General features: G+C 42.4%; 2 protein-coding genes across 2 annotated transcripts in view; both read right to left on the minus strand.

The window, feature by feature from the left end:
• Positions 1–1,391: 1,391 nt before the first annotated feature.
• LOC113037343 (high choriolytic enzyme 1-like) lies at positions 1,392–2,411 on the minus strand. The gene has a single exon (XM_026194320.1). It carries the CDS (start codon positions 2,278–2,280, stop codon positions 1,483–1,485), a length of 798 nt encoding a protein of 265 aa, XP_026050105.1. The 5' UTR covers positions 2,281–2,411; the 3' UTR covers positions 1,392–1,482.
• Positions 2,412–4,813: 2,402 nt separating this feature from the next.
• The window catches only part of snap25a (synaptosome associated protein 25a), a 33,376-nt gene continuing 17,878 nt past the window's right edge, over positions 4,814–20,311 (minus strand). The window contains exons 4-8 of the mRNA XM_026194318.1: positions 16,938–16,986; positions 13,364–13,481; positions 9,622–9,741; positions 7,135–7,279; positions 4,814–6,399 (exon numbers count right to left, since the gene is read on the minus strand). Coding sequence (XP_026050103.1) covers positions 6,331–6,399; positions 7,135–7,279; positions 9,622–9,741; positions 13,364–13,481; positions 16,938–16,986 — 501 coding nt within the window. The 3' untranslated portion in view covers positions 4,814–6,330. The remainder of the gene's footprint in view (positions 6,400–7,134; positions 7,280–9,621; positions 9,742–13,363; positions 13,482–16,937; positions 16,987–20,311) is intronic.

Genomic DNA, 20,311 nt, shown 5'->3' on the forward strand with positions numbered 1-20,311 from the left:
GGAGTACTCTCAGGCCTGGCCCTCCTCTGTAAAAAGCTGTGTACTTTGATCTAAAACTAAAGGAATTTATTTTGATAATCTCTTTCAAAGTATCGTAATAAACACCATTTTTCATTCTTCATTTCTTGGTGTTTTCCCCTCATTTATTCATGTGGAGGGAAAGGATATAATTAGTTACATTTCAGTTCACAAATGCAAAGCACTTGTGAAAAAACCGAGGCTTTAAGTCCCGTCTTCTTTTAGAAGCCTACAGATTGACCCTACACTGATCAGGCTTAACATCATGACTGCTGACAGTTGGTGACATGATGCCTGTTAGTTGGTGGGATATATCAGGGGGGAAGTGAACATTTTGTCCTCAAAGTTGACAAGTTAGAAGCAGGAACACGTATATACTATATATATAATGTTCTTCCTCTACCCCCCCATTTTTGCACATGTCGAGGGGCGTGTCAGGTTACATTTCACTGTGTGTTATACTTGTATAACTATGCATGTGACAAATCAAGAACCTTGAACCTTGAACCTTGTAATAATTGGCAAGCTTCAGGATTTGAGGGAGTTTGACAAGAGCTGAATTGTGATAGCTAGATGACCTGGTCAGAGGATCTCCAAATCAGGCAGTGTGATGCTTTGGTCAATGTTCTGCTGGGAAGCCTGGGGTCCTGCCACTGATGTGGATGTTACTATGACACGTACCACCTACCTAAGCATTGCAGACCATGTACACCCTTTCATGGAAACAATATTGCCTTATGGATGTGGCCTCTTTCAGCAAAGCAAAAAGGGTTCAGGAAGGGTTTGAGGAGCACAACAATGAGCTTGAGGTGTTGAGTTGTCTTCCAAATTCTCCAGTGCTGGAAAAACAAGTCCAATCCATGGAGGCCCCACCTTGCAACTTACAGGACAAGACAATCTTTCACTAAACTCTTGGTACCAGACACCACAGCACACCTTCAGGGGTCTGAAGGAATCGTTTTTTGTTTGTTAAGCCACTTAGAAATAATCTATGAATTATTCAAGTAAAACTACATCAATTTCCTTAGAAAAAAAATAATAATATGGGAAAACTGGATATTAGAGTTAATTTCCCTAAGAAACAGGAACAAATTCTTACACCTGAATTAGAATTAGATTTTGCTTCAAATCATCAGTATATATGGAGGAAGTCAGGACTGAGGTACAGCAGTGAGTGCTACAGCCGTCTGTGAAACATGGTGGAGGTTCTGTCACGGTGCTCGTTGAAATCAATGAAAGTTTGAACAAACACCGTGTAAAACCATCAGGAGCATCTGATCCAGACCAAAGGAACATAAATGTTGCTAACCAGATGAAGCCACACATGTTCAAAACACCATTTTAATGCACTTTATTTTTGTGTTTGACTTTTTTAAAGAGAATATTAACACACTGAAAAAGCATTGATGAAAGAACCTTTGGGAACAAATGAAAACTTCTAATCAGACAAGCTAACGTGTGTTTTCAGCAGCCGTACAGCAGGTTGATCCTCCTGATGTCCCAGTAGGACATGCCCTGCCTCTGGCCAATCTGGACGTTGGGGTTGGGGATGGGGGTGATGGTTTCCCTGCCATTGATGGAGAAGGCTGTTCTTTCATAGTGCATTATGGAGGAGTAGTCGTAGGGAGTGTTGAGGTTGTTGGTGTCCTGCTTGTCGAAGTTGTAGGCCATCTGTGGGTCGATGTTCTCCCAGTTGATCCTGACGTAGTAGTCGCGGTCGCTCCTGGTCTGCTCGTGCTGGAAGCCCAGAGCGTGGTTGACCTCGTGCTGGACGACGCCAAAGTAGACGCAGCCCTGCCTGTTGAGAGACAGGACCTGCTTCCCTCCCTGTCTGCCCAGAGGAGAGAAGCATCCGTTCTGGCTCTCGATGCTGATGTAGTCGTTCTGGTTCTTACGGTCGACAAAGCGGACACAGGTCTGGCTGTGGAAGGACCGCAAGGCATTTCTGATCAGCTGCCTTTCCCCGCTGCTGTACTCACTGCTGATGGTGAAGGGAACCGTCACCAGGCCGTTGTTGTCTTTCTGCCACAGGCAGCTCTGGTAACTCTGGCATTTAATGGCATTTCTGCTTTTTGGAAGCAGGATGTCTCCTTCCAGCAGGATCTCGTTGCTGCCATTGTTTGCGGTCAGAATCCTGGTGGTGATATCGACGGTGTGGTCTTCCTCCACCTGGCCCTCTCCTCCTCCTCTTTCCTCCATGAGAGGATGAGCCTGAGAGAGGCCGAGCAGGAGCAGGAGCAGCAGGCTGACAGAGGGACTCATCTTCAGAGTGGGTCTGGTAGCTGTGGAGCTTCTTTGCAGAGCTGCTGTGGAGAGACTCCTCGGAGCTTCGTGTCTGACACAGTTGAGTCGCAGGTCTTTATACTCTCCTCTACAGGTGTGTCTGCAGGAGGATTATGGGCTGGGGTCCACATCGCTGGGCCTGAATAAACCTGAGAAGGGAGGACTGCACAGACAAACCTACTCTTTCAACATGCTGTGTTATGTCAGGGCTGTGGACGGATCAACACAGTTACTTTACTGGGTGGGACTTGTTTAACTACACATTCGAAACTTCTACAACTAAAAAGTCCTCAAATTCTCCATTTGCAACCACCTTTATTTTCACTTTTATTTTGGACAGTCAGAAAATGCATATCTAAAAGTAATCTTTTCTCTTTTCTTCATCTGGCTGCTGTGTTTTTCTTCTCATTGACACAGTTAAAATAGTTTGAATTTGCTGTTCATACCATAAATCATCCCTGTAAAGCCTGAACCTTGAAACAATTCCCAGAAAGAAATAGTTTTGAAAATGGAGAGTTTATTGACATTGTCATATATATATGTATATGTAATATATGTTCTATAAAAATGACTTTATGGAACATGTACGCATTAGAATCACACTACAGACAAAGTGTGAAACTGAAATACAACAAAATGTTATGTTGGTCAGACCAACAATCAAATGGCTGAAAGTACAACTCACTAAAGAAACTTGATGATAACTTCACTCGAGGAAGATTAGTCCAGTTCTCATCTATTTATTTTAGTAAGTAATTGTGGATTTGGTTCATTACAAAGGTTTAGTTTTTTTCTGTTAAACTTGGCTGAAATGCATCATTATTGTAATAATTTAAACATTTTTCTCTTGTTTTCAGAGAAGCTCAGGTTTACCTTTTTTTTCTTCAGTCGTTGAGTCTTTCTGTTCTTCCCTCCACGATTTGTCTTCATTAGGAATCAGGTGCTCACATTTATGTGTGTCCCAAAGAGAAAGCGTCTTCTGACGTTGCAGTCATTGATGTACATTACAAACTTTCCACGACACCACCATCAGGCCACATTTAGTCCAAATCATGACATTCTTCCGGTACATTATATGGACAAATATATGTCCTACTACAGTACCACAGTTTAATTCATTAACTCTTTCGTCCATATAGCACATCTGGCTCAAATGAGAAGCTTGATGCACATAATTTGACCAGTTATGTTCCCCTAGCATTCGGTTAGCATTTACTGAGAAGTTAGCTAATCCCATTAAAACCATCACCAGTAAACCAACATGGGTAATCTAAACTTGGCTAACAGCAAACTTGACAATGTATTTGTAATATTGGAAAAATTAATAAAGAAAAGAAAAGAAATGCTTTTCTGAGAAGAATTTTTTTTATAAACATACACTTTAGGCTGTATAAAGCATGGCTGAGGATTGCTTATCATCCTTGACTGGCTGCCACTTTGAAACCTCAGGATATCGCTGTCATAAATGTTTTTGTACCCATATTTGAGAAATGCTCCGTTTGAGCTATAATAAGACTTAAATGAGTGAGTTAGCAAAAAAAATCCCTCCTTATATTTTTGAATCAAGGTAGAAACACTTGGCTTAAATATGTTAATTTCTGAGGTAAAGATTGGCATTTTGAAATGGGGACAGTGGGGAACAGTTTGGACTCGGGTGGAAGACCTGCAGTTTGTGCCACTTTCATTTTTAGCCCCCAGAGTTTTCTGCTTGGTCTGTTCACTAAACATAAAGCTACAGCTAGTAGCTAGCTAGCCCATCATAGCAACTGTAAAACAGTACTTGATCCCATACAAAACAATTTTGTGATTGGTATTCTTTCTTTTTTCTGTAGATTCAACAAAAAACACAGCTAAGCTTGTTGTTTTTGCACTGAGGTAAGCTAACGCTGCACATGGAAGTTTAGCTAATATTTAGCATGTAACTTGCTTATATGGAAATTTTGGCAACATATCAGAAAATGACAAACACTGAAACAGTTGATGTGAAAAAAGTGTGAATCTTTCTTTTTTAATGTGACAATTGTGTTTTTCCTGAGGAGAAGTTTGTGAAAGGAAAAAAGGATAGCAGAAGGGATTTGTAATTTTTTTTTTATTATGAAACAATAAAACCTTTTAAAGTTAAATTTAGGTCGTTAAAAAGGGAGAAACGTTTTAGCAGTTGTGGTTATTCGACTGAAACTTCTGTATTTACCGTGTTTTCCTCAGCTGACATTTCTGAATGTTTTGGCTCTTTAGGAATCACTTCTTGCCTTTCAGTCTGGTTCCTCTCATATATTAAACTTGCGCCAAAGCTAAACACCACAAAGATGAATATCAAATGCTTTATCTTGTTGACTGTCAGTGTATCCCTGGACTGCTGGCTTCTTGTTTAGAGAAAACAGGGCCATCGGGTGGACTGTCTGCCACATAAGGTGTAATCTAAAAAGTGAGCGGTAGTTTGGGTAAATGCCACCCTGGACGTTAGAGATTGAGATTGGAGTCTCTAAGCAATAAAGACAGACACGGATGCAACTAGGGTTTATTACTTTTAATCAATTCAGCTAGCTACAAAATGTCCACCACTTCACACACTGACAGGATACAGAGAGGGAGTCTTTAGTATTACATGCGTTGAGGACATCAATCTCACAGTTTAACCTATTGTGTCATTCAGGTTTAGGTAATTCATCACCTTACTCTAACTACTTGACATTTTGGCGATTTGGTGTGCATAGCTCTAAAGTACAGAAGCAACAAAAAAACCCATTTGTATGTATTTTTTTGTTTCAGAGTATAGTTGTAATTGTTATTTAATATTGTCATTATTCTTACCAATAACAAACCACACGGGGAGAATAAACTTACATATACGGTTTTCTTATAAAAGTAAGGTCTCTCAGAAATATGCGTCTTTGCTTTACATTGCAAACGTTTATTTTTTTCAGAGCATCCAAAACCTATGATACAGTACACAACCAGTCCTCAGCTTTCATCATATAATCAACATCTTCATCACTGAACTGCATAATCATTTAGAAAACAGGTCATTTTTTTGCAATACAACCCAAAGTCCTCAGTTGTTTCAACTTCATCTCACTTTTTTGATCCCTTTTGCATTATTGTACAACGAGATGGTCACAGTCGGTAAATATATCGAGACAGAAAGAGTGGCACTATTGCAAACTTGCAGGAGTATGGAACGATAAACTGTGTCCTAATACCGAGCATGCGTTTTGTCAATTTGCTACTGCCATGTTATCATTTTTTATATATATTTTTTCAGACAGGTTTTATTTATAAGACTAAAATCTACCATTTGTCATGCAGAGAACGCACAATTCACATCACTTGGAATGCAATGTCTAATACAGCTACAGAGAGTCTAGTTGCACATTGTCTAAACAGTAACTCAGTATGATTGCGATGAAGGAAAATGGACCAAGGACTGCCTTTTGATTGTAAGTGCTCTTTGCCGTCCCGCCCAACTGTACCGCCGCTTAGTGACTCGTGTTTGCCATCGATCTTCTCCTGCTGTTTTTGTGACAACACCAAAATAAGGAGCATGACAGTAGCCTATATGTAATGACACAGTTTTACTAAGACGATACTGAGATACCGAAAAGGAAGAAAAAACAAACAGCTTGTACAGCATTCCTATTATATACTTGTCATCCAGAGAAGTGTACTCGTGTGTGTATATATATGTATATATATATGATATGTGAGATATATATATATATATATATATATATATATATATATTTGACATAGAGAATAAAAACTTCACAGGTGAGCTAGAGATCCATCAAGTCAGCACTATATACAACCTTTGGAAAGAATGATATACGGAGTATAAGAAATCATCTTTTTACGAGGACAATCATTTTGAAAAAGCTCGACAGACGACACAGAACAACATTTACAATGGGCGGGGAGGTGATATGTGCATGTGTGCAAACCTAGAAGGTCAATACCATGATGAAAGCATGTCAGCGCCTATCGATGCGTGGCGCGGGACGCCGGGACGTTCACGCTCCGGACTCCGGGCGTTTAGCCACTGCCCAGCATCTTTGTGGCGCGCTGGTTGGCCTCATCGATCCTGGTCTTGTTGGAGTCGGCCTGTGAGAGAGGAAGAAGTAATGAGAGGGCTTTGTTGATTGATTCCACAGATCTGTATTTTGGTGTTTTATCTTTAGTACCCGGTTAGATAGATTTCATTGTACTTTTGGTGTGGTAGAGCTTTGAATTTAGAGATGGAGCTTTTTAAAAAGACTCTATTATACAAAGAGACCATTAAATATAGAAATGCTTAAGAAAATAAAAGGTAAGACAACTTTTCTTTGCTGTTTCAACATTTTATCTCTGACCGGATTTTAATGACTGTCATTCCTTTATGTCTTAGACTTAAGAGTTGCACAGTTCTGCGTCAAAGGCATTAAGTTATTTAAGTCTTAAGGTTGGACATTATTTTAAAACTTTCTAACCAATCACCAGCATTTCATCAACTGCAAATTTACGGGCATGTTCACAGCACTCTTGCACATCCTCACAACGTGGCCACTCGATGTTCTTACTGTTTCAGTTAAACCAAACCAGGAAACAGGGATGTAAGTGAATGTTGGAATATCCATGGAGAAAACCTTGCAGCCTATAAAAGACCCAACCTGGCTGAGCTTTGTGAACCTGAGCTGGTGTCGTATACAAACCAAGCTTTCCAAGCTTTTCCTTCGTGTCCACACTGGTTATATGTTATATTTGCAAGGAGGCAACTCACTAAATAAGCAAGATGACTCAACTCGGCGATTACATGAACCCGGTGCGCTTGAAGAAAAAGCTGAAAAGCTGTGCGTGTACCTTCTCCATGATCCTGTCGATCTGGCGGTTCTGGGTGTCGATCTCGTTGCCCATGTCCAGAGCCATGTGGCGCAGGTTGCCAATGATGCCACCCACCTGCTCCAGGTTCTCATCCATCTCGTTTTCCCGGGCATCGTCTGTTACCCTACCATACAAAAGGTCACATTTATCTCTGCAGTAACTAGTACAGCACACATTGCCACTGCTGTTGTCCATATTTCACCTCTGAACCTCCAAAGAGCAGAGACTGAACGCAGGATCCTGTTCACTGTGTTTCTTTATTAATATCACAATGTCACAGTGTTAAATATCCAGATATACAATTCCCAGTCTTTCAAATATATAGACACAGATTAAAAAAACTGAATGTGAAATATGATATAATCTAATATCCACATTAAAGTCTAAAGCCTGTGTTGTTCTCAAGAATATAGATTTGGATTATAGTTCTCCATCAGGTAATCTGATTACATATGAAGACAAGAAGACAAGAACCAGATAATGAATGTTTTTTTTCTGCTGCTCCTCGTCTTTATCTGACTTTCAGTCTATTTACAGCTGTTCATGTAGCTAATGTAGCTCGACCTTCAGTAGATGCTGATCTGTGGACTCGTGCTTTTTCTATTAGTCGATGGTATTCAAGTAGAAACGCCTTCATTTGCTCTTTCGTTGTTACATTAAGTATCACTAAAGTACTAAAAGTAGAGCTGATTTCAGTACCTGTTAGCAGTGATGGGAATAACGCGTTACTAACGGCGTTACTGTTTTCAGTAACGAGTAATCTAACTAATTACTGTTTCTATCGTTACAACGCCGTTACTGTTACTAACAAGAAAATGAGGTGCAGTCGCGTTACTATTTTTCAGCAAACAGACGGTTGAAGCTGTGTTCAGCTCACCGCACCTTCAGGTGCAGGAAGTAGCTGTAAGTAATCCGGGCGCTACAGCTTTAAGCAGCTGCGCGCTCCCGCTTCTGTAAATAGTTTGAAATGTGTGGTTGTTTAAGGTAAAAATATCACTTTTTCTACTCTGATTTTATGTTTTGTGTCTGATTTTAAATCAATTGTGTTAATGCAGTCTGTCAAAATGAAAACATGACTGTAAATTCAGACACGTGAGGTTGTGCTGAAAAGAATGAGACCAAACAAGGCAGATAAACAGTTAAAGGTAAAATGTGGAGGGAACATCAGAAGGAGTTAAAAATGGCCGATTGTACCCTGGACCCCAGAGGATTAAACGTTTTTTTAAAGCAACGCAATAGTTACTTTTCAAGTAATCAGTTACTTTTAGAATCTGGTAACTCAGTTACTAACTCAGTTACTTTTTTGAAGAAGTAACTAGTAACTATATTTAATTACTTTTTCAAAGTAACTTGCCCAACACTGCCTGTGAGTACCTTTGTGGGTACATTTAAATACTGACTAAGGCCGACTCTACGTAAAAAGTGGAATAATTGATTATCCGTGTATGTGGTTACTGCCAGTGAGCTGAAGAAAGTTTAGGAAATTATGAAAAATACCAGGATATTTCAAACTTTCTGCTGTGACATCTGGATGGATCTGGCACAAACACCATGAAAGCATGGATTCATAGTTCAGGCTGGTGGTGATCTAGTGATGGGATTTTCTTTTGTACACTTGATTATTGACGAAATGTTGCAGCATTGTCGAGTATTATTGCTGATCATGTGTATCCCTTAGTATACCACGTCACAAAGCTCCAATCATTACAGTTCATTGTATTCAAATGATCTCCACAGGCACCACATCTCAATCTAACGAGCCTGTTCTCACTCCCGAGGCGCAACATCCCGACGTTTTGTCACGTCCCACGGCGTTCCTGAGGAACGCGAATGGTGACCTTCCGCGTTCTTATGGTACGCGCCGGGTTATGGCTTAAATCCAGTGGAATTACGATCTCGCGGTAATAGACGTTCCTGCCCTGTATTGCAGCCCTAAACCTAACCTTAACCAGCACTGCAATGACGTGAAATAGTGTTTTCCCAAAGTGATTTAAGTTCTCATATGTCCTCAGTTTTCCGATGTCGTCATGTAGGAACGTGTTGGGTGGCCGAAAACGTAATATGTTGACGATTTGTCACCTAGCGTAAAATGTTACGCTTTGGGAGTGAGAACGTGTTGATCTAACAGAGCGCGGGAAATGCGGATCATGGGTCTGTAGCAGCAGTATGGATCCATATCAAAGTCACCCAGGAATGTTTCCAGCATGCTGTCAGTTCTATGCCATGAAGGATTAAAGCAGTTCTTTTAGGAAAAGTAAGAGAACAGCGCATCTAACAAAGTGGCTGGTGAGAGCGGACGGACATCTCAGTGCTACATAAAGGCTGGTCTGCTTTGCTAGACTAGTCGGGCTGCCGGTGAGGCCAAAAACGATGCCATGTGCACGTTTACCCTCATCTTGCCTCGAAATATTCCAGACAAGATGAATGTGCCCCGTAAAATCGCACACATCCAAGCGTTCCTCCTACCTGCGGATGAAGCCTCCGCTGATGGCCATCTGTTCGCGTTCGTCCACCACGCGGGCGGGCTGGCTGGCCACCACCCCGTCCTGGTTATTCCCCCAGGCCTTGCTGGCTCCGCTCTTCATCCTGGCCACCGGAAGTGACGAAGAGGAAGTTACTCAACAGTTTGAAAAAAGCGACTCGCCATTTACCTCAACCAGGCAGGCTTCCAATTAGTCAAACCTAACAAAGAGAGTCTTCGATTTGAGGTACTGCAGCAGCACATATGTAAATATATTAGCATGTAGCTGACACACAGTGTTAATCGGTTTCATGCAACCAGCACATAAATATATGGTGGGACTAGACTAAAGTCGAGCAAAGCATAGCAGGCATGGACTGGCTGGTAGACTGGGTTTGGTAGGTACAGGCTCATTCTGTTGTAACACAGTACTTATGTGTGCGATGTTATATTGCAGGTATATAACATACTGTTCAGAATCAGGCAAGCCCTGTACGCTGTGCCATTTCATGTCTTAACATAGCTGCAATTTGAACTGTGTTGTAGCCTGATTCCTTCTCTCTGTCCTAAACCGTCATACTTCTGTGTTATTGCAACAGTAAAGCACATCCCACTCCCACAGTGTGACAGAAAACAGAGAAGAGACAGAGCTTGTGGCAGACACACAACACAGAGTGTACAGGACTGTCACATTGTTGGGAGGGACGACGATCAATGCGGAGAACAAACTGCGAAACAAGAAGAAGGAGAACAAAACAAAACAAGAAACTGGAGGGAGTCAGCAGAGAAGAGCGCCTCGTTTACCTGTTCCTGAACCATCGGCATCACCCACCCCAACCCCCACACCTGTCTGTCTTTATATGTCACAGAATCCTGGTCATGTTGAGGTGGTGAGGCGGGGGAGTGGGGTAATGGTTGTGACTCAGCTTATCTCTCAACGAAAGTCACATCTGCTTGCGTCTGTACAGCTGTGCTAACACAATCGCAGCTCGGCTGCTCGGCCTATCAAAGCTCACTCTGTCACATTCAGCATCTGTTTTGGCTCCACACAGCAGCTAGATGGAGTGGAAGGTAACAGTTGTCTCTTTAGTTAGAGCTCTGTCGATGCTGTCTGTGTACATATGTCAACATTTTCCTGCCCATTCAGTAGCATCCTGACACTTCTTTGCTTGTATCACAGTTGCTGAGCTTTTATAACCTTGGAGTGCTGTGTGGATGTATTCTAGCTGTATCGGGATGGCAATGGCTCAGCCGCCTCCTACACTGCTCTTATTAATAGAAATGGACTGAGGCAAGGCTTCGCTGAGCGCCCTGTCCCTGCTGACACACACCAATATGATTAACACATACGCTACCCTTGTCTACGTCCTTTATATTTCCATCTGTTTTCTTCTTTCTTTCTGCTGCGTTTTTTTTAATCTCATCTCCTTCTGTAAAACTTTAATTTGCAATTTACTTTCCTGCTGTCTCAGAAAGGATATACTGCACATTTCTAATCAGATCTGCTCTGATTGAGCAGAGATGATCTGATTAGATGGTATGAGTATTGCAGGACCCGCGGTAAGACTAAAGTCATTCTGCCTCATTCATTCATTGAGCGACCTGCAAGTCGAGCAATCCACCACCAGCTCCTGAGTGGCATTCAGACGGCCACAATATGAAGCCTTTAAGAGGGAAATCTGGGGTCTGCTAATTCTGAGAGACACGCTGAAGGGATTAGGAGGTACAGTGAGCAGCAGTGCTGAAAAACATGTATCTCTTTTAGCATCCTGCTATTTGTGCAGGCAGGTTGAGTCAATGTCCCAGCAGGCTGCCACTATCTGATATGGCTGACCTACATGTGAGCGAGTTCCCTGCAGGAAAGGGAGCTTAGCAAACATCAGTGTTTAGCAGCCAGAGTGGAATAAAGGCTAAATTAGCACAGCGCTCTGCAGGAGAGGTAGCGCTGCAGACAAACTGCAGCAGAAACAAGGGTCCTGCACACAGTGCTGTGGCATGATGCACCCATTTTATACATCGACCCTGACTACGTTCCTAAAAATATCTCAGTGCGCATGTGTCCTAGCCCAGTTTCTAGCTGCAAGCTACACCACAGATCACTCCTGTTTTTCTCCTTTGCTCTGAATGTGTCATTCTGTCATTTCTTTCCTATTTTCAGCGTGTTCACTGCCATACTTTGAGCATCTGACAGTTTTGTTGTGCAGCATTCCTCTTTTATCTTCTCTTTGTTCTTTTCCATCGTTTGCCAAGCAGGGACTTCAGTTAACTTTATTTTCTTTGTATGTCTTTAAATTTGGTCCAACCCGTAAAGTTACGAAACGACAGCTCTGCTCACAAATGAACTCTGAACACGCGCCGATGTGAGTTTGGCACAAAACGATTGCTGTTCATCAGGATCACCATCAGTATCATTTTCAGTGTAAACATCAACATCATGATCGTAGCATCATCATGTGTAGCATTGCTTTATGAGTTACATCATCACGCATGCATGAGCATTCACAGGGTCATGCTCGCCAGTCTTTCCATGTCATTGGTGCTCGGTGGCTCATAGAAGGCAGTGGGGGAGGGGGTGTTCAACGGGAAACAGAAAGGTCTCATTGCCTGCAAACAGGTGAGGATCTACTGGATGTCAGAGCAGTGTGGTGGTGGTAGAGATCATGCAGATGAGGAGAAGTGTCAACCAGTCCTGGACCAGGCTGGCCAAAGGCATTTTGGGACCAAGATCGCTACATTTCCATCTGGAGTCAATACATTAGGATGATCTAAGTGCCAAGATGCTTCTGGAGCCCCAGCCCTGCTCTTTAAATCTAAGTACGTTTTATAATTGGGAAGGTCAACAGCTTCCCACCACCATGCATCAAAAATGAGAAAAAACCCTCTTCAGGAGGAATCGATACGACTGCTACAGGTGGGACTTCTACAGCGGCTACACCTGCATGTAGACGACTCCCATCACAGAGCTGTTTGGAGAAGTGGAAGCTTAGAGAATATGGCACTTGGTAGAAGAGAGGCACTTATTGATGAAGCATGGCCTTGGCTGGGTGGGGGAGAGTTGACTGGACGTTTAAAGCTCGGCTTTATGGAATTTGGGTCTCACCGGTAGGTTTGTATCAGCCTCATTTGACCGTACAAGGTATGTAAAAATCTGGGTGGTGAATCAATTTTAACTTTGGAAGAACTTTAGCAGCTTTTTGAGGTCAATTGTTCAGTGATGGTTCAGACCGTTGGACTATGAGATGCTCCCAGTTGGGGAGCTATAAATTCTGGGACACTATGTTTGCTATGCCCAAAGAAGGTCGTTGGACGTTTTCATCACTCATCCAGGGGACTCCTTCAGTCTCAGCTGACTGTTAGCAAATCCCTTCAGTAAACCATGTGGGAGTTGCTACTGAATCAGCAAATATTTAAATAAAAGAAGATAAAAAGTACTAACTGACCAACATGACTGGGCCTAACGAGTGTCACGTACTGTTACGGGAAATCACGTTATTGTTTTAGATGTTTGGGTTTTTTTAAAAATTGTCATATTGTGACTGGAAATGTTTAACCTTAAGTGGGCCGACTGAACAGGGACGATTTTGAAGTTAATCATTCCACATTGTGGGCCAGGCTCAGTGTTTATTAGGAGCTGGAGTAGAGCAGACTATTGGCTGATGGCCATTGTGATGTCACTTCTACCTCGGTTTTATTTCTTAGATACTTAATTTTAAATGGCAGGCAGGCAGGCAGGCAAGCAGCACCTACTTGTTACATGGACAGGAGCAAAGACCACAGAATTTCCCTAGATCGTTCAAATTCTTTTCTGCATCCTTCATGTCCTTATTGATTTGGTCCATTCCCTCCTCGATGCGCTCCAGTTGCTCTGATTAAACACAAGTCATTTATCCCCCACAGAACGAAGCAGAAGGAGAAGAGGAGAGAAAGAAAGAGAGGACAAAGGAGAGAAGACAACAACTTCAGACACTATGACGAAAGAAAGTCAAACAAAAACTTAAAAAGAAGAAAAAGGAAAAACTGGACGCCACCACATATGTAAAGAACCTTTGGGGCACATTATCAGTACCTACTTGTTACATGGACATATGAAAAGCCCACAGCATTTCCCTAAATCTTTTAAATTTTTCTCGGCTTCCTTCATGTCTTGGTTGATATGGTTCATGCCATCTTCGACACGATCGAGTTGCTCTGGTCAGGACAAAGGGATGACAGTAGTGGAATGAATTTCATTGACTGATTGACAGAAATATGAGTCATGATGAGCAGCAAGTGAAGCGTTTGTACTCTGGTGTGTATCTGAGTGTACAGTGCATCGCTTTGGTGGCTAAAATACAATTATGTGCACTTACAGATTTTTGGGGGACCAGAAAATGGTCCATGAGAGTCCCCAACAATCCAATAATGAAAGTAAATCTTCTCTCTTTGTTTTCTTGGTTCATTTGATTGAAAGTGTAAATGTTTCAGCAAAGATGTTAAAGGGAAACAAAGATTTCTGGGGGAAATCGGCGTTTCCTTTTTTTCAAATCAATAGATCAATCTCAAATCCGATCGAGCAGACTGTCAGCTCAGGATAAAGAGCTGCTCCGGGTCCTCCCACACAAAACCCAGGTTTTAGTACCAGTTTATACCCCGCAGCAGGAGAAACGGTTGTCAGTCAGCTTTAGAGGCGGCTGGCACATTTTCTTAGTTTCCAGCTGCTCCCATCACTTCCAGTACCAGTTGCAGACGGCCATGAAGGCTTAGTGGGAGACATCCTGGTAACGCTATAATACAGCCCACGACCAAGGACGTAACTAAACAGATTTTCAATGTTTATTATTTGAAATTAAATGTAATGATATTTATTTAAATATTTTTATGATATATTTATAAAAGTTGTAAATATTGTAAAGTGACTTTGTGCATCTCAGGGTAACTCTGTGGGAGCAATACTTTGGCTGTATTATGGAGTAGATTCATCTTTTTAGCCTTTTCTGTTGATGTGCATGATGTTTGTTCTGTTATTCGTCTGTCTTTTTATTTTTCCATCAGACGTGTGCTCAGGACTGTTCACCGTTACCAAACTACAAAAAGGTAAATACAACCAAAATCTGGAGGCCTATGTGACCTGATAACGATGAAGCCAAGTCTAACTTTCTTTTTCAAAATCACAAACACAACTTAGAAAATTAGTGAAGAGAAAAAACATGTTTCCTTTGCTTTAACGTAGTAAGTTAAGGTGGAACCGCTCCATAAAAAATCCACATCCCAAACTGACTGACAACTACTTTACAAAGAAAATGTTTCCACCCAAATTATCAGGACATCACACAGAACCTAAAATGACTTATGCAGAATTTAACTTTACAGAATCGTTTTTGTCTCCTTTCCTATAAAAACCTTAAATTATGAGCAACGCAAAACGACTTTCTCCATACTTAAATTTACTTAGTGTTATTATTTCTTTGTTTTCTGCAGAAATCTGATGTATTGCCTCCTTATTCTTTGAGTATTATAGGTAATTGTAACTAAATTGTCATTTCAAATAAAATACATTGAAATCACATTTATTTGGTGACAGTCACAGGCTGTAAAATTCTACTGAAATATTTCCGTAGGAAAACGTGCGGATGGTCGTTACAGCTGAAGAGCTTTTCAGTGCTGAATGGATTTTCTCTTCCTTTGGTTGTAAGCTGCCGGGAAGCTGCCCAGTTTTCCTTTCTCTGATTTAACGTGTAAAACTTGGGAGAATTTAAACATTTTTCAGCTACTGGATTATTTGCATGTTAGTGACAGCTGCAGCATGTGGCCCTTATGAGCTGTAGATGAAGCTGTGAGCATGAACAGCACACCTTTTGCTGCCGTTACGAGGGTCAACTGAAAACTGTGTGTGTGGCTTTAAAATGATTCAGTGTAACTGAAAGGACTCAGGTCTGTCTGGTCAGTGAGCATCGGGGCCGTCGTCGTGCTGGTGTGGTGGACGGCTGCTGGGTGAGTGAAGGGTGAGGCACGGTTAAATATGGAGTGGACTGAGAAACGACTTTACAGATTCTTTTCCCCAAATTTGTAAAATCCCTGGTTTACAGTCATTGATGGTCATAAAGGACGTCACATTGTGTTAGTGGTATTATAGAGAAGTGGGTCACTGAGTGTGTGGTAATCATTGAAGAATGATACAAAATAAAGATCAGCGATGGCTTCAAGTTCAAATTGAAATGATTTGCATCAGAGGTAAAGCACATCAGCCTATGAATGTTGACTTCAGCACCAAGTGCTGCAGAGGTGCAAATCTGGGGTCATAGGTCAGCTCGGGCTCCTGCGTCCAGTCAGCTGTTGCAAACGATCCTGCAGTTCTCGGGGCAGCAAGGCTAAATGGAGAGTTGGAGGAGGGAGAGCTTTCCTCTCCCCGAGTGATGCTGGTGCAGTCAGGCCTCTTACTGGGCTGCTCTGGTTTACGAGCTTTCCCAGAAACAGAAAACTGAGGGCGCTCAAGAGTCCAAATATCATTCACTTCACATTAGAAATGATATCTTTTAAGGTTACTGTGAGCCGACGTTCTCATTTATTGCATCTAATCAGGGATTGTACAAATCTGTAGGTGGGCTGATAGACAAGGGCTTGAATATTTTGTCATTACCAGCTAAATCGATCGTTTGGACTGTTAGTGGGCTGGAACGGCCAGGTTAGCTGTCCTCAGACCTGTTTGCCTTTATTGTGATATAAAGCAGTATAATAGGTCATATGGGTGTTTTTTAAATGTATTTATTTCTTGTAAACAGATCTGAGACCAGCCCGGAGGTTACACTGCCGGCAGCACCCACAGGGACAAGGCCGTCGGCCGGTTCCTGACAATGAGTTGTTGAGCTGTAAGGTTTCATTCCTGCGGTTGCTGCCGTTAAATCTTCCTGACAGGATCTGTTATGGTTTTGGCACTCGTGACAATTCCTTTAACCGTCGTCCTCAGCTCAGAAAAACCATAAAACGCTGCTGGCAAAGTGAAAGCAGTTAGGCAAAGTAAAAAGAAAAATGTTAGCCAAAGAAAACAAATGTTAAAAGAAGCTGAAAGAAAGAAGGAAACCATGTTGAACCTTCACCAAAGAAAACATGCAACAAATCAAACAACTCAAAACCGATTCCTTTAAGGACAAAACGAATTAGTTTGGAAATACTCAAGTAAAACCAAGCAACTGCAAATGAAACACGTCGTTTAATTCTAAGTCTACGAGGTGAGGACTGGAGTGTAGCGCTGCTTGTATTTGAATGCAATCATATTATCACTGTGCCGATTCTGGTCGCATCTATATGTTGTGACCCTGCGCCATCGCCCCTCATGCACACTTACCTCCCTGCTCGTCCAGCATAACCAAAGTCCTGATGCCGGCATCTTTGCTCTATTCCCCGGAGACAGGAGGTGGAAAAGGAAGACAATCACAGGAAAACAGTGGTGAGCGGCTGCAGGAGCTCAGGAAGCAGTGAAGCTGAGAAACTCTGCGCTGCTCCTTTCTTTGCATCCTTTGAAGTTAAATTCTCCTAACATGGTTAAACACGCTGGCAGAGCACAATTACACCTGCAGCTAACACGAGCGCTCTGCTCGCCTTCGCCAAATTACGTTTTTATTACAGCAGGAGAGCGACACACACACACACACTTTTAAAGGTACATTTTTGCAATTAATTCCCTGCAAATCTAAACTAAAACATCTACCACCTTCATCCAGCTGTGTTTTGTGCTTTTCTTTTATATTTTTTATGTGACTTTTTAGCCTTACAACCATTTTTTAAGAGACGTCACCTTTACCTGGTCACCACAAGAGTGAACTCCTCATTAAATAAAGGTTACAAATCTGTATTATATGAAAGTATGAACCATTCCTCATTTAACTTTACATGCATTAAGCACCATACATGCATGCTTTGGGACAGTTCCTTCACAGATAGTTTAAGGACCTTATTTATGACACCTGACACACCTGACACACCTGACACACCTGCCCAGTCTTCAGCTAGTCGGGGCAATAACAGCTTGAGCACAAATGAATGTGATTTAGAAGTCTAAGGGTATAATTTACTCATATCAGCAACTCAAAAAAAAATCACAGACCTGCTGTTTTTTTATATCGGTGCGATTAGCTTTAAATTGTGTGTTGGAAGTGTTAATCGCACACTTGATTTAAATATTCTCTGTATTTTTGCATCTTGAGAAAGGGTGAGTGGCTAAAATCTCTGAGTCATCACCTGTTACATGCAATTTTGTCACTGCGCTCTCTTTCTACCTTTTGTTTCAAAAAACCAGCTGGTGCTGGCACAGTGTATTAGTAACTGCTGGCCTAAGGCTTTAATTTAAACAGCAGAGAGAGAATAACACATCTGCTGCTGTGCTTTCTGTAAAGCAACAGAACAAATGCACATTGAGCTTGATCATCGGGATCATTGCTTCATCTTCTTGTTTTCCTGAACAAACAAATTGAATATTTTCCTTCCTATTACCTCTGTGCTGATGATATTGATCCGAAGATGCAAAGACATCTGTCTGTTAAACGTGGAATCAAACTGAAGGAGATTAATGATGCTAGCATCGACAGCGGACGAGCGTTCTTCTTAAAATCGTGGTACAATGCGAGTTTTCTGCTCCTGACTGGAGCAGCTGAGCCTGCAATAGCATTCACAGTAATGCTTCTCGTCACTGATGGCGGGGCTGGCAAAGGAGTCTGAGAAGACGCAGCAGCGTTAGCTAACATACAACTGTGTGCTTCTTTAAAATGCAGCACTAAGATTTGGCAGCTGGCTCAGCCTGATCGGCATAAATACGATCACGGTGTGTCGCTGTGTACCACACGTGCTCGCCATGACAAACAGCCACCCCTCCTCCTCAGCAGTTTGGGAAGAGAGCCACACGGATGCTTGGGAGGCGAGAGGGGAGCAATAAGGAGCCTCTGCATGAGAAATCCCAAAGTATCTGAAATGTGTCCCTGGGGAAACCCAACAATAATCAACCATAATCCCAGACAGGCCTGAGGATGGTGCAGCTTTCTCCATCTAACCTGGCGGTGCAGGAGAGTATTATCCTACACCTCCACTGACGGACTGTTGATGACAGATCATTGTCCCAGGTTTACAGTTTATGTTTGCTTTTGTACCTGTGATGACATGAAATGTTCCCTATCTAATAATCCCGGCTTTTTCAAATGGCCTCACAGCAACGAGCACGCTACGCTAAGAGCACGCTACGCCAAGAGCACGCCGCTAAGAGCACGCCGCTAAGAGCACGCCGCTAAGAGCACGCCGCTAAGAGCACGCCGCTAAAGCTCCGGAATCGAGTGAAAGTCAGCCTCATTGTTAGAAACAACTAATTTTGTATTTTTCAGACTGAACAGATCTTCTTACTGTCGTCCTGGACATTCAGTTTGTGGGGAAAACCGATAAACACAGAGTCGCGAGTGACATCACGAGAGCCGCTGAATGTTATCTATGTCAGCTGTTTGTGCTGCATCCTCCCCACCCTCCATCTCTCTGATCACGTGCATAAAGAAGCCGTCGCTCTGTTCAGCCCTCCTTCGGTCCCTCCCTGCCTGCAGTACATTTGTAGGGTGGAGCTGATGGTGAGAAATGTCGACTGATGATCAATATGACCTTGAGAGCTGCAGCGGGTAGCTTGTTAGCCACTCACCCCCCCAGATGCTCTCACTCCTTGTCTCTCCATGCCTCACCCGCCCTCCTTTCTTCCATCTGCGTCTGCTTGTTGCAGTCTCATTACATTGCAGTATTATCATCCCTGATGTCACTGATCTTCACGTTATGTGCTATTCACGCCATTACTCAGTTGCCTCATGGTCCGCCAAAGCTGGGCACACGCTCCACAACCGTTGGGCAAAGCATGAACGTGACAGGGACGTGCTGACATGTACGTGTGGCTTTGTGTTGGACAGTTTACTGGATTTATTAAAAACGTGCTGCATTTTTCTGTGCACAGCAATCGTGTCGTGTCTAAATGACTAAGAAGGAATTGTTTCCACTTCCTCTTCTTACAGCTTTAAAACAAACAAACAAACAAACATGTTCAGTATTTTCATATGACGACTGTTTCTGTGGATACAGCTAAAATTAACTACGTATACATCACGTAACGTTACAGAAAATGCCACCAAGCCTAACTGACAGTCTCGCTTTTATCCACAGTTTCCTGCCATTTGGAGGCCGTCTTGGTAACGCTTCTGCTGATCACCAGCACAATCTGACGAGAGAGCGCTGACCAGGTCAGAGCCTGTCCCACAGATGACTGAACAAACACCAATCCAAGGCACAAACAGTAGACTTACTTCTGTCTTTTGACTGGCTGTTTGGGGGCAAACCGACCACTAACGGTTCAGAATAGATCTGATAGAGCGCCATGTTTCCCTCTCATGTAAAGTCTGATTGTGTCCTTCCTGGCAGCGCTGATGAACGTGAACACTTGCTGAGTGTATGACAGCTGAACGCTGAGTTTGGACTTTCAGGTATCTGAGTCTCGCTCCATAAATCTGAGCTATTCTAACAGCTTTAGAGATCCTCACACAACAATGAGCTTCCTACTGTCCTCGCTCTTCTACTACTGATTCATCTCTGCTCCTCTGAGAGTTTCAGTGTTGGTACAGTGACATGCTTGCATGTAATCCTGGTGCCGCTGGTGTCATCAGGTTAAAACCTTTAAGTTTGTAAAATGTAAAGGATCTCTGACAG

Source organism: Astatotilapia calliptera, chromosome 15 (assembly GCF_900246225.1).
Source record: "Astatotilapia calliptera chromosome 15, fAstCal1.2, whole genome shotgun sequence".
NCBI lineage: Eukaryota > Metazoa > Chordata > Actinopteri > Cichliformes > Cichlidae > Astatotilapia > Astatotilapia calliptera.

Bases quoted from the DNA above. Each gene is read 5' to 3' on its own strand.
- LOC113037343 (XM_026194320.1), bottom strand. From the start codon at position 2,280: ATGAGTCCCTCTGTCAGCCTGCTGCTCCTGCTCCTGCTCGGCCTCTCT.